The sequence below is a fragment of the Thermobia domestica genome, chromosome 8 (genome assembly GCF_964235325.1).
Source record: "Thermobia domestica chromosome 8, izTheDome1.hap1.1, whole genome shotgun sequence".
In the NCBI taxonomy this organism is placed as follows: domain Eukaryota; kingdom Metazoa; phylum Arthropoda; class Insecta; order Zygentoma; family Lepismatidae; genus Thermobia; species Thermobia domestica.
This window is the reverse complement of record NC_137461.1, coordinates 290,852,848-290,867,294: the sequence shown is the minus strand read 5'-3', so window position 1 is coordinate 290,867,294 and position 14,447 is coordinate 290,852,848. Positions and strand designations below refer to the sequence as shown.

At 37.5% G+C, this 14,447-nt stretch overlaps 1 protein-coding gene across 3 annotated transcripts in view; it reads left to right on the top strand.

Moving 5' to 3' along the window:
* Window positions 1-14,447, top strand: part of LOC145693709 (ATP-binding cassette sub-family C member 4-like) — a 107,748-nt gene that overhangs the window by 18,879 nt on the left and 74,422 nt on the right. For all 3 annotated transcript variants that reach the window (XM_081769993.1, XM_081769992.1, XM_081769991.1), the window contains 3 exons: window positions 2,383-2,587; window positions 9,924-10,146; window positions 12,893-13,049. In XM_081769993.1, coding sequence (XP_081626119.1) covers window positions 2,383-2,587; window positions 9,924-10,146; window positions 12,893-13,049 — 585 coding nt within the window. The remainder of the gene's footprint in view (window positions 1-2,382; window positions 2,588-9,923; window positions 10,147-12,892; window positions 13,050-14,447) is intronic.

Genomic DNA, 14,447 nt, shown 5'->3' with positions numbered 1-14,447 from the left:
AATGGTAAATTTCGTATTATTTTTAGTAAGCAGGCTCTTAAATGTAACTTGTGCCTATGTGTTTTCAGAAAAGAGCAAAACTTTCCTTGTCATAGTAGGCCTTATGCAAAGTCATTCTGACGCGTGATTAGTACCGTACTAAAGTGATCGACTAACATATGTTTCCTGCAGTAGTCATGCCATTAATAAGACGCTAATCATACATCAAAACGACTCTGCATAAGGCCCAGTAAGTTTAGTTACTGATTTTCCTTCAGTTTGATTAAAAAATATAATTTTCTGTAAGTGAAATTTGCAATGTCAAGTGAAATATTTAGTGTATTTTGATTTTAGGTAATTAATAGTTTATTTCTGTAGTGATCTGTGAATAAAAGGAAATTTTTTTTAAATGTCAGGGAATATCTTTTCCACAAGAGCTACAAAATGTGAAACTTTATTTGCAAAATGAGACAAAACACGAAATATGAAAAACGAAATGCGAAATTTTTAAATTCTTAGTGCGACAAAATCGTGTCCTTAGTCATAGCCTATGACAGTGAAGCGAAGGCCTATGTATTTTTATTTATTTATTTATTTAAAACAGGTTGACTGACAATGTGATTTGAGGGTACTGGTCCCAGAAGGCCATACAATTTCTTCTTACCTTTGGATCGATTATGAATAGTTATATCACAGTCGCGATATTTTGTTTCTCCCGAAAATGTACCAATGGAAGCCAAGCACCATATGTTATGCTCATGGTCTCTCACAGTAATTTGTGATAATGAGCATCATATATGATGCTCAAGAACCTCGATAGGTTAGTAATTTGTGATATCAAACATGAGCATCATCTATGGTGTCATGGCCCCATAGAGAAATAAGGTGAGCACCACATGTGGTGCTCATGGGAGTAAACCTGTTAACAATCACCACATACAGCTCAGAGGCCATTTTATACTGGGTATGTAACTACAACAACAACAATAACAACAATGGAAAGAATTTGGGAAGATATCGGCCAGGGGCTGTTTAGTAGGTAAAATCCCGGCATTTGCCTGGTAGAACTGAGGAAAACCCTGGAAAAGCTCAACCAGGATGGTCGGCAGCGGGAATTGAACCCACGACCTCCCGAATTCGAAGCGAACGCTCTACCACTTGAGCTACATAAAAAGAGTCAATTATTTGTCTTGAAGCGCCTTTGTAATTTGTAAACTAATAGAACAAGAACACGGGAACTTTGTACTGCCCAAATATCGAGAGGAGAAGTTGACATACACTGTAACAGGAATTATTTCAGAGTATTGTGATATCCTCTCATATTAATAGACAACGCCATGCGCTTCAGCACAAGGACCACTAAGCAGCCGAAGGATGCCGTCTCCGATGAAATGCGAAAAGTAACGAAGAGTACCCCTTCAACCGTTCCACAGGCTCCGCCTCCAAAAGCTGACTATATAAATGAAGACGCACAAAGGGAAAAGACATCAGTCACCAACTGATTACATCCTACCTATATCTCCAAGCTACTCTGAGAAGAAGAGGCTCCCCTAACCTTAGCTGTGCGCTATATCGGGCAAGAGATTCCTTACCCACCTCCGCGCTGCACTGGGCAGGACATACTAATCTACCTCTGTGCTGCTGCGGGCAAGAAGTTCCTTTAGGCCCAGTTGCATCGGGCAGAGTCGCTCCTAAACAACAACCCTAAACCTCGGTGCTGCTGTATGCAGGAGGTCCAACTTATAGGGAAAAAATATTATTAGAGAAATTACAAATCTCTAATCTACAGTATAAACTATATAGAATCCTTTATAATGAAAAGGTGTTTGGAAAACCTGTGAACTTTTCTACTGAATCGTATTTCCCCCCGAAGGAGAGACGTTTTTATACTCAGGAGTGAAAGTAACACTAAAAAAAAAAAAAAAAAAAAAAAAAAAATCCCACGTTGAGCGCTATCAAAGATATGCACGGGCGAAATTTAAGAGATCCGGGGTTAATTTCCTTCCCGAACCATCTCTTGAAATAGCTCTGGTACGTGGAGTCCATGACCTCCACAGATTATTTCAGTGCAAATCGTTGAGTTGAGTTGATTTTGAGTTTAACGTCCCGTTCAGCAGCGAGGCTATACGGAACGTAAACCTACTGATTAACGTGGAATCCGAACCAAATGAGCTCCCGCCGGGAATCAAACCGCGCCAAAGGCGTCAGTGCAAATCGGTTAAGCAGGTTATACCTAAAAAAAATGTTACGTAAGTAAATAAATATTAGATGTGCTAATAAATTTAAAATATGTAATAGTTTTTTTTTCTTTTAGAAACTTATCTGTAAGAGCTTCGGTCCTTATTCTATTGACCATTTCAATTATTATTCTTACGATAATGAATGTTCTTCAATATATTTCAGGATTGCATCGCTCATATTTCTTGGAAAAGTTTTAGATTATTTTACACCAAATACGCGCATGACAAAAGAGGAAGTATGTGGCTGGATTGCTGGATTGCTCCTTGCTATCTACGTGACAGTTTTGGTGACCCATCCTCTAGGATTGGCAGCGTTTCATTTGGGAATGAAGATGCGAATAGCTTCCTGCTCGTTAATTTACAGAAAGGTAAAGAAATCAAAATCTATTGGAATCAGTGGGTATTTTAATGTCACAGGGTATTCGAAAATTCCGGCACCAAAGGAAAAACGATAAAAGTTGTTTTCCTCGTTCTTCTGTTGTAGTTAGTTATGCTGTTGCAGAATGAACTTGAGGAAATAATACTGTCTTCAGGTCATGAAGATTACACACACCGAGATGTTGCCAGTGAGTTTAATTGACGCCATCCCGAATGACAACTAGTATCTCACAGCATAGCGGGACGATCGACAGAAATACGCAAATGTACAGGTTCTGTTGCCGGTTTGTCTCGGTTACAGATTATTCCACGTGTGCTCAAGAATTTTCGATTTCGCCTACAAAACATGTATGGATCTCAACCGAGAAAATATTCAATAAATACCGTGTCCTTTTGTCGTGAAGGATTTTACGGACACCCTGTGCAATAACCAGAAAAATGTGTATGTATATATGTTACCCTAATCAGTAACTTCGAAAAATGTTAACTAATTTTTACTTAGTTTGCTTTGACAACGCAGAAACTTAAATCTCTATACGATATCTATTGGAAATAATTGGCAATTGGCAATTAGAAATTATTAACCAAAGAAAATTTAGTGAGTTTATACGAAAGCTTCTTAGTAATTGAACATTGATGAAACAAAGAATTTTCGTTTTTGAAATCATACAAGAAATAAAAAATATTCCCAACTCTGTCTGTTCACGTTATTTAACTCCATCGAAAGATCTTTCACGTTAAGTTCTGCAAGCAGACGGTTCTCGCAAGCAAACCTAGTCTTTGCTGAAAAGCAATGTTCGTGTTCGATAGTAGCCACGTACTTTCAGATAGAAAGAAAAAAACAGTTATTGAAATTATTTTTGACGAAAACAAAGGGATTCATACACAATTATTTAATACTATATTATTACTTGCTTTATAAAAATATTTGTTCTATCTTAACAGTACCCATCTCCAGTGGCGGCGGTTGGACGTTAAAAGTGGGGGGGGGGCAAGACATGATCTCAATATTTGTATATCAATGTTAGTTTTCCTGGTTTCTTCTAACATTTTGTTTGACGAAAGGTTGTCTAACTATTAGGATACTCTCTTTTCCAGTTAAAATGCCATATATCGTGTTTCATATTTTTAAAAGTAAATTGGCAAGAGCAACGCAAGTAGATACTAGCCCTTTTTACTCTTAAACAACGAAGGTGTAAGAAGTGATTTGATTTCTTGCTCAAGAACTGTCTGGAAAATTGTGTGATCAGATTAGTTGCCTATTTAATAACAAATCTGCAAAACAAATAAACAGAAAAAATAATATTAAACGAATAGTAATGAAAAATGAGGCTTGTTTTACGAAAGTTACATTGAAACCGGGGATTAATGAACAACTTATATTTTTAATTCCACACATGCTATTAAATGTATGTTATTACTCTTAGAAAGATAGTAAATACTACAAGCATATGCTGCGACATTTAAAGAAGTACTTTTGCAGCTTCCCGAAGCGTGCTTCTTGCATGTACAATTTTCACTTCCTTGGAATACGTACATCAAAACTCAACAATACTTAGAATCATTCCAGTTATACAAAATAATCCTAAAACATAGAATTATGTTGAATTCACTAAATTTAATCGTATATACAAAATTGTATATGTACACCCCTAAACTCGTATATTACACTGCAAACATTGCCTTTGACGTGGGAAACCCGGGTTCGATTCCTGGCGGGAGCTCATGCGGTTCGTATTCCACGTTAATCAGTAGATCCTCGTCTCATATAGCCTCACTGCTGAACGGGATGTTAAACTAAAAAAAAAATCAAATCAAATCGAAATATTCCTTTGTATTAGAAAGATAAAAAGACATTTTAGGAACTTTCGATTTTTGTGCAATTAAAGAATAACTTGTGACCCACAAGTTGTGAAGGACTTCTTTTTTGTACGAAATGTTATCTCAATTTGTACCAAAGCGGCTGACTAACATATTGAGCCCTTGTAAGAAGAATGAAAATACACTCGAATTATGACGCTCCAATAGGTTAAATTTTGGGCCATTTTTCGTGGCAATTAAACCGCAATTCCTGTAGCTTTCTTAACTGAACCGGAAGACAACCAATACGTACTTACGGGACGGCAAATATTTTATGACACAATTGTTATTCTATGAACCATTAATACATATAAAAACTTCATATTTCCAAATGAAACTATATACATTATTGGGTCTTTTCAAAAAAGTGGGGGGGCAACTGCCCCCCTTTGCCCCCCTAATCGCCGCCCATGCCCATCTCCTCCAAGTAGTTGGGCGCAATTCCCCCAGATATAACTTACTATTCTTCCTCATCCTGAATTACATAGGATACTATTTCGCTTGGTAGTCTCTGCCTCCTTTTTCTAAAAACAAAATAAGTATGTATCCGCTTATGCTTCCCGTCTCTGGAATTGAACCATGGACCCTATAAACTAGAGGAAGCGCTTGTAACGTGACAACTAGCAACATTTATAACATTGAATTTTGAATGGAAATCATTACCAAAGAGGAAATCAAATTCATTCGTTCTCACGCGTTGATTCATTATAACTTGTATATTCCCAAGACCGATTGTACGCACATCAACTTTTCCACTTTGACTTTACACATTTTCCCAAGGTCATTATAAAGATGTTGGCTCATGGTTAAAAGTGTGGCATCTCGAATACCAACGACATGTACACCTCATATCCATTTTCACTTTTCTTTGTCAGTATTTTATATGGTTTGAATACAAACAGTACTGCTAAAGTCATCGTTCTAAAAGTGAGAATTGGCGTGTACAACGTTGCTATTGGAGAGACCTTATATGTTGGAAGTTAAAGTATGTAGACAAATTGATCAATACCAGATGTTGCCAAATTTTTAGCTTTGAGGGTTACTTTTCACTTCAAAAATCACTGTCGGTCCACTTATTTCTTCATTAGCCCGCTGGATAGAATCATAAAATAATGACAATTATCGATGCTGATAGTATCGGCAGGTCTATAGAACCAATATATATATCGCTCTCTCTGCTCGTCAAGTGCTTAGCGTGTGCTTCTGTTGTGTACATTGTCTCGAGCCCGATTCCCAGTGAGAGAGCACACAAAATTTAATTTCATAATCACTCCCTTTCATTTTCCGCCAAAAGTTTTATATATATATATATATATATATATATATATATATATATATATATATATATATATATATATATATATATATATATATATATATATATATATATATATATATATGAGTGCCACAATCTGGGGAGACGCGTCCCCCGATCCCCCCAGCTAATGACGCACATGCCTTAGCCACCGTTCTTATCGCTTAAACTTTCAGCCCTCCTTTGCCATGAAACATTATTATTATTATTATTAAGCAAAAATCCAAACCTGTTCACATGATAGTAGTAGTTTGTAATTTATTTGCTATGCTTGCTTACATTACTCTATTAAACAATGACATTATTCCTAGTGCTAATTATTCTAAAGAACGAACGTTGCAATAACTGATGGACAGAGTAAAAGAAAAAGAAATGCATATTAGATTAGTTCATATGTTCACTGTATTACCTTTTTCAGCGTTCATAGAGGAAGAAGGTTTGGGCTTTTTCCAGTTATATTTCTGTGATGAGGCCAGAGCTTTTAAAAGATTTTTGTTTTTCTTGATGTTTTCGTACAGTTCTGTACACGTTTGTGAACAGTTCATCTGTATTACTAAAGTTGATTTTACACAATCAATGGACATCACGGACTTTTCAGCACCCCAAAATTTGTTTATCATTGAAAATGCCCGCTCGATCGAAGCATTTGTTCCCGGCAAGCAAAGAACAAACTCAACAAACATCCTAAGATTAGGAACATTTATATCATCTTTCTTCAAGTCCTAGAATATGGTTAACCACCTTTGTTCTGATGAAACCTTCTGGTTTGTCCACTCTGACAAAACAGTCTCTATAAGATATGGGTTAAGCACACTTAGTCCGTTAAACAAATCTTCAAATGAAATAGGCGGCATACTATCTTGAAAAAGAGTCCAACTTTCTTCTACTTCTTCCCATTTTAGCTGCTTCTTTAAATCTATCCAAGACAGTTGACTCAAGCTTTCTACATTTGATTTCCAAAGATCTAAATAGATTATGTAATGGTCATAAAAAAAAAAAAAAACATAGTCTCCTTCACCTGTTGTAAGTCACCGCCTTGTCCTGCAGCAAAATTCTTTCTTTGAAGGTCTTTAACTTTCGTCCGTAGAAATGAGGACTATTTTCTGTCAATCAAGTTCTTATATAAAATCAAATATTTACGTGCTGCATCTGTTGCTGATACTTTATCCCCTTCCGTCTTTTTTACATTGTTGAAAAAAGATGCACAATTGTGAAAAAAACCAAAGCCACAATTCTACATTTGGATCTTCAAAAAACGATTTTACGATTTGCTTGGGCAGAAAAATAGTTTCTGAGTGGCTCCATCATTTGTAGAACACGTTCTAAAACAGGTAAAAGTCTGAGCCATCGGGTGTTCGAATAAGACAACAGTTTCTGGTACTCAGTATCAACGAATGCGCAAAACTCCTTCAGTTCAGCCACTCGAACTGTGTAGATATGAAAAAACTTAACTTCACAATTATTACCTCAGCATCAACAGGAAGTGTATCAGCAGTATTTTTAGTGCAGTTATTGACAATATGAGCCATCATCCTACGCCAACTAAGGATTTTTTAATGTTTGCTGATAACTTTCGAAAGAGATTATCGCCACCCTTCTTTCTTGCACCCACAAAATTAGTATTGTCTGCAGACAAGGGCGCCCATGTTGTGGTTTCCAAGGGGGAGCAAGAAAAAGCGACATTTCAAATATAGTTTCAAGTTTTGCTGTAACTATTCTGAAAATTATATTGGGTTTTCGATATTCCGGAGTACAATTTCCTCTAGGGGCGAGCGCCCCACCTTATCCCCCTGATGGGCGCCCTTGTCTGCAGACATTCCAACTAATTTCTCAATCAGATCGTTGCGACTCAAAACTGAAAATACAAAGTCATTAAGCTGATCACTCGTTTTACCTGTCAATGTTCCAAGCTCTAATAATTTAACATTAATTCCACTAAACACATGGAAATATCTCACAACGATTAGTAGGCCTATTAATTTTTCAGCACCATGGTTTGAGTTGTCAACCATCACAGTAAAACAAAGACGTTTCACTCAATTCCTGTAACGACTGCTTTTGACACTCTGGGACTAAAACATTTTTACTATGGCTTCATTTTCCGTTCGTGCAGAAGAGTAATTTGGCTCAAATAGTGTTACAATCTAAGGATCTAAATCTATGATTATGCTTTACAGTGTGGTACGCAAAAGCTGCCTCGTTTGCTAAAATCTCATTTCTGGCGGAATCATTCTTAGTGATAAATTTACTCATTGAAGTTGTCATCGCATTAATTCCAGCCAGGTGTTTTTTTAGTCTTTATGTGAAGTTTGATGTCGGAGACGCCACCATGAGCAATATTAATCTCACTTGAACACTGAATACAAAATGCTACATGTGGGTTGTAGTCACGTTTTTTTTAAGAAGGGATATTCCTTTCTTAACTCCTCATTAAACAAACACTTATGTTTTTGCCCTTATTATCACCATTCATGTTTACGAAAAACGAAACAGAACAACAACAAAACGTTGAACCAAAATTCACTAAACGAATAAACAAAGCTCGATGAAGCACAGCGCGCTGCTCAAGTGATAGCAAGTGTCAATTGAACTGAAGCTGACGATCTGTAGGGGAAAGGCAGTGCAGTTGCAAGTGCAGCCAACCCATTCATTGTTTAAACTAAGACAGTCGCGAGAGCTGCACAGCGACAAAAGAATAAATTTAATATTCTTACCGCGTTTAGTTCACAAATATATTTTAAAAAATTTTCGATGAAAAACTGTAAACAAATTTTGTGATCCCACTAAAACAAAATGTGTTCCCTCCTTTGTAAGTTATTCAGACTATCTAAGTAAAAATTTAATGTAAAGGATTTTATTTTTCCCCGTCAGTTATTCGGGACATTGGGATCTTTATTCGGGACGCCGGGATAAAGACCCTAAAATCGAGACTGTCTCTATTTTCTCGGGACATATGGTCGCGTATTGTTAGAGAGAGGCCATACACTCCCTTGTGGAGTCCTAGATATACCTGTATTGCAATACGTTACGTGTACTTGACGACCGAGAGTAGCAGCGTCATCTTAACGGCACCATAGCTAATTGGCCGGGGACCCCGCGAACAGAATAGCATATATTAATTACATGTAGGCTATTAGAAGCAAAATTTAATGACAACAACACATTTGTTTGCTTTGGACCTAATATGCTGTTAAAACGGCAGTGGAGAGTAGAGTAGACGGCACTAGCGCGGGGCCCGATTGGGAACAATCGGACCCATCGGCTTAAGGCCGGCCCTGCGAATCACACGATCTGCCACTGGAAATAGAATCTGTCTCTTGCGCGAATTTCTAGTTTGCTTTTCACATCAAAACATTTATTCTTCTTGATCCTTGTATATGCAGAACTAACAAAAAAGAACTTGTACAACTTACTGAACTACAGTTGCTCACTATAATGAACTTTCTACTTGTAAGTAAAATGTGGTAGATACGAATTGTATTTTGTCTAGACATAATTAATACATGATTGTCGGAGAGATACAGGGTATATAAAAAAGAACTTTACAACTTGGAAAACTCATATTCATTTATCCATTTATCTTACAGACATGGTTTTGGTGTCATTTTGTAGCAAAAATACATCAAATGTTGACTCACGTAGTACACTAGTTCAGAAAAAAGCCACCGCAAGCGCTAGCGGCAGTTGCAGCAAAGATGGCTGCCTTTACTGGTCTCGATCGTGCTAGTTGTGTTTTGGTTCGAAGAATCCAAGCCTGCGACAACTTTGTAACGTAATTTTCGTACAAAGTATCGTAAAGATCCTTCTAGTAGGCTCACTATTTATCATTGGCATAAGTGTTTTATTGAAACTGGATGTTCGGTAAGACCTCGCAGTTGAACAAGTCACACCTGACATGATGCAGTGGGTTTGGCAAGAAATCGACTTCAGATGGGATGTGTTGCATCACCAATGGAAGTCACATTGAACCTCTTTAGGTACAAGGTAAAATAAAATTGATATATTTTGCTACTAAATGACACCAAAACCATGTCTGTGAGATTAAAAAATCAATCAATATGGGTTTCCAAAATTGTAAAATATTTTTTGATACACCCTGTATTTTATATTATAAAATGAGATTGTTAATACAATGACCATATATCTTTTAGGCCCTCAAATTAAACGCAGCTTCGATGGAAGACACTACGATTGGCCAGATGATAAATTTGATGGCGAACGACGCGGCTAGATTTGACCAAATAGGAGTACATTTCCACTCCGTTTACGTTGGTCCTCTACAGGTGATTGCAGTCACCTATCTGCTGTACTTAGAGATTGGAATGGCCTGCTACAGTGGGATTATATTTCTATTATTGTGCGTGCCCTTACAAGGTAAACATTAATTTGCATTCAGAAGGTTGTAGTAGTATATTACGTAGTAATTGTATGAAATGAATTGAGGATTTAATAGTGGCAACGCGCCCCTCAAAATAACTAATTATCGAAAAAGACTCAAGGTGACCACAAGAAAAATAACCTTCCTCATTTTCATATTATAAACTATTTCCATATACCCGTTTCTTAATGAGTCCATAAAGAAAAATATCTTGTGCTGTCGAACCTGACGATCGTGAAGACAAGTGAATGTATGAATTTCGTCAAATGATTCGGTGTCCAAAAAATGATTGAAAAAAGTACTACTGTGTCCCTGGATGTGTTCGGTGTAGCATCATCATGCTGGAATGGCCTGTTTACCATATCGCCTGGTATCTAGCATCAGTGACAGTCATTACTTTGTCATTACAGTCTTCGAAGAAATAAGACCCAATGATTCTCTATGAGGTAACACCACACCACGTACGTTAAACACTGGTGGATAGCTTGTCTATTATCAGTACCCCCAAAATCTGCAATTTTCTTTGTTTACGAATCCATAGAGGTAGAAGCCAGCTTCGTTATTCATAATCAAAATATGCGTCTGCGTTCTTACGAAGCAACTCCTGAATGCCGTAGCAAATCTGAAGTATTGGTGATAACCTTTTTGTTGCAGTGGTTGCACCCAGGGCCGGATTAAAGGGGGGCTTAGGGGGGCTCTAGCCCTGGGCCACCAGGTGGACAGGGGTCCCTACTCTGATCAAAATCTCAACTGGCTATCTAAAAGAATCATAAAGATACAATCATCAACATAAAATAAAATATGACTAAAAAATATGAAACATATTCCCTTAACTTTCCTGCTGAACTTTCACAGAAAAGTATTAGGCGAAGTCAATAGGGATGCGCACGAGACAAGATTTGTGGCTGTCTCGTCTCGAAAATGTGCTGTAAAAGTGATGTCTCGACTCGAAAAATGTATATTTCACTATTGGAAGAGCCGTGTCTCGACTCGAATTTTGTCAGGAAAATCCTGTCTCGACTCGTCTCGTGCGCAGCCCTAGAAGTCAACAGGGCCACATATTTTTTCTAGCCCCGGGTCTCCAAATGCGCCGGGTTACCGGTCCTGGTTGTAACAGATGCACTTTGTAGGGATAAAGGTGTAAATAATGTTTTAAAATACGATGCACCGCTTGGCTCACTCTCACTCATTCGAAAGAACGGAAATACACCACAGAGGTATGTATTTGGACTACAACATCTATGAAGAGTAAAGTACCCTTCGATAAGACCACAAGTAACTATCTTAAAAATCCTCACACACTCAATTAACGGAACAAATTAGGCCACAGTGGTACCTACCTGGTTCTAGACATCCATAAAAATAGTATAAGAAAACCATTACCAACCATCTTAAGGTATGGAGTGCACAGGTAACCCACTCCCATGCATCCGAAAACAGATATGAACCACTCCGAAACACCCATAAAAAATGCTATAAGGCTATAAGGAGGAGTATCAGAGGATAACGGATGCTGGAGTAGCCGCCAACCAATCCATAACAACAAAATGTATCACAAGGTTACATATCTGGTCCTAACACCAATAAAGTTGAGTAAAAGATCCATCTATAGGACCATAAACACCCATCCTTGAGGATAAATAACGAGAAAATCCTTCGAAAATTTTTTGCTTAAGTGAAGGAGCTAAAACCCCAAACTGTGAAGGTACGTACTTAGCCCCAATAACACCTCCCTAATTGTTACTTTCTTAAAATTTCCAAACTTAAAGAGGATGCCAATGCACCACTTCCAAAATTTGAGGCTAAGGGCATTCAAGCATTATAACGTCCTGTCGCATGACCTATCATGTGACGTAAAATAATCAATCAGAACCGAGTAGTCTGAGGTTGAGTGTGTACTATTTGGGACAAATTAGAGATGATCACTCTATCACTGAGCCACCAAGACCTCATGTGCTTAGGAGTGGGACAGTGGCTCTACTTATCCTGACAATAATTTTGCTACCATCGCACACACCAGTTGGACCACTGGTACGTCTCGACCCAAACGTTGAGCAGTTCTTCGGAAGAACCCCTCGGCCTGTCGCACTGCCACTCGAAGTCATATAATTGCACAATAGACGTTCGGTGCCGTCATGCTCGCATCGCAGACACGGACTCCAATCCAGGGATTTATTCACACGGGCAACCTACTCATTTAGTTTTGTTCGAGGACCGTTCTTACGATACCCAAACCATGCCGTCTGCAGACACTAGGATCAGCCAACTCTTTACTGTGGCTGCTGAGCTGGAACCACCAAACTATGTTCAACATTCCTCCATAAAAACATATTATGCGTTGCGAAGTTACTTCGAATCGTATATGGTATAATTTCTTAATATGAGGGACGTAATCCCTAGAGGATTGCGAAATGAAGTCGCGAACAAAGGTGAAAATGGTAAATGTAATTATGAGTTTGGATCGTGATATAAAATAGATTCAGAAAGCCTGGCAGACCTATATTGGATGTTCTTTAAAAATTTCAACTAGTGTGTTTACGTTTGTACTGGAATTGAAGCTAATTAACTTTTCGTACATTCTTTCCAAGGACATAATTTTTTTTTTTTTAATATTTGTTTCGCGAAAACTTAATCACATTTTCAAAAATATCTTTCAACCATTTTTTGTCTTATAAAAATATATAACATAATGGTCAAACAGAAAAGAATATTTATTAATACTTGTGTTATATAAATTTGTAGCATGGTTTGCCAAACTGATATCGCAGCTACGATACAAAACGGCCTTACGAACAGATGAAAGAGTCCGGCTGATTAGTGAAATTCTGTTTGGTTTGGAAGTGATCAAGATGTTTGCATGGGAGAAACCATTTCTGAAGCTCGCATATAATGCCAGGAAGTAAGTTTCACTAGGCCTATATTAGACTTATTTTCCTTGTTGTGTGGTTTTCTAATTGGAACTTCAATAGGACCGGATGGATACTAAATGAAGATACTTGTGATAGCTTCAGAGTAATTGAGGATAGTACACAAAAGGGATTCATATCGATTGATAGTTTTCCTTGTTTTTGAGTTTTCTGTTACCAGGTCCGTAATTTATGGGGCGGGAGGCCAAACTACCCTTCAACTTAAGCTCCCCGCCGTTCGAAGGAGCCCATATTAAGATAATATTTTCTTACTTCATGTGATACGATACGAACATGAATATATATAAATGAAACATGGAATAAGTTCACCACATCAGGCCCGTAGCCAGCTCGAAAACTTAGGGGGGGCCCGGTGAAAGTTAGGGGAGCCCGATCCAAAAATATTATAGTTCATCCCATATTACAGTTCATTTGAAAGCCTATTATGAAACTTTTAGAAGGGGCGAGTAAAAATTTTGGGGGGGCAAGACTCCCCGTCGATACGGGCCTGCACCCCATCCTGAAAGCAACGAGTAAGGTTCGTTTTACAGCATGGAACTGCATTGTGTTTCCAAACTGTGCAAATTCAATTGAAGTTGAAGTAATACATCTATAACTACTATTTGCAATAAATTAATAACATCAAAGACAGAACCTGTTGTTCGGATGCTGAATTCATTTTAAAAAGCCATTAGCCGCTATCCCTTACTGTTTTTATTCTATGGCGATAAAGGTTAAAACCAAAAATCGTTCATTTCAACTACTTCCGGTTTGAATAGAGAATTCAGGAAGGAAATAGAACCTATTTTTGAGACCCTGAATCACTTACAAAAATCTGCTTCTCTATATCTCTTACAATTTTTTTGTGCTCTGTGTCAGAAGTACTAGTAAATTCGACCACTTCCCATTTCAATAGTGTATTGTAGGTTGTGATTATATATATACTCTTTGAAATGCTGTATAACGATTGCAAAAACATTTGTCATTATCTATTTCCGTTTCTGTTTATAACGATAAATGTTGAAACCGGAAATGATTAATTTGAGAAGAGGGTTAACGGAAAAAATGAAACCAATTCATGGGAAGCGGAATCGATTGCAATAAATCGCTTTTCGATATCTCTTACCGTTTTTATTCTATGGAAATAAGTATTGAAACCGGACATAGTAGTAAATTCTAACCACTTGTGGTTCTGGGAAAGTGTTGCTGATTGTAACGATATGTTGTCTTAAGACTCTAAATCAATTGCAGAAAGCCGTTTGTTGCTATTTGTTACGATTTTCGTTCTATGGCGATAAATGTTTAAAACCGGAAATTGTTTATTTGGACCATTTTCGGATTGAATAAAGGGTTGATTATGTAGAGGGAACGTAATCCTGGAAAGTTGAAAC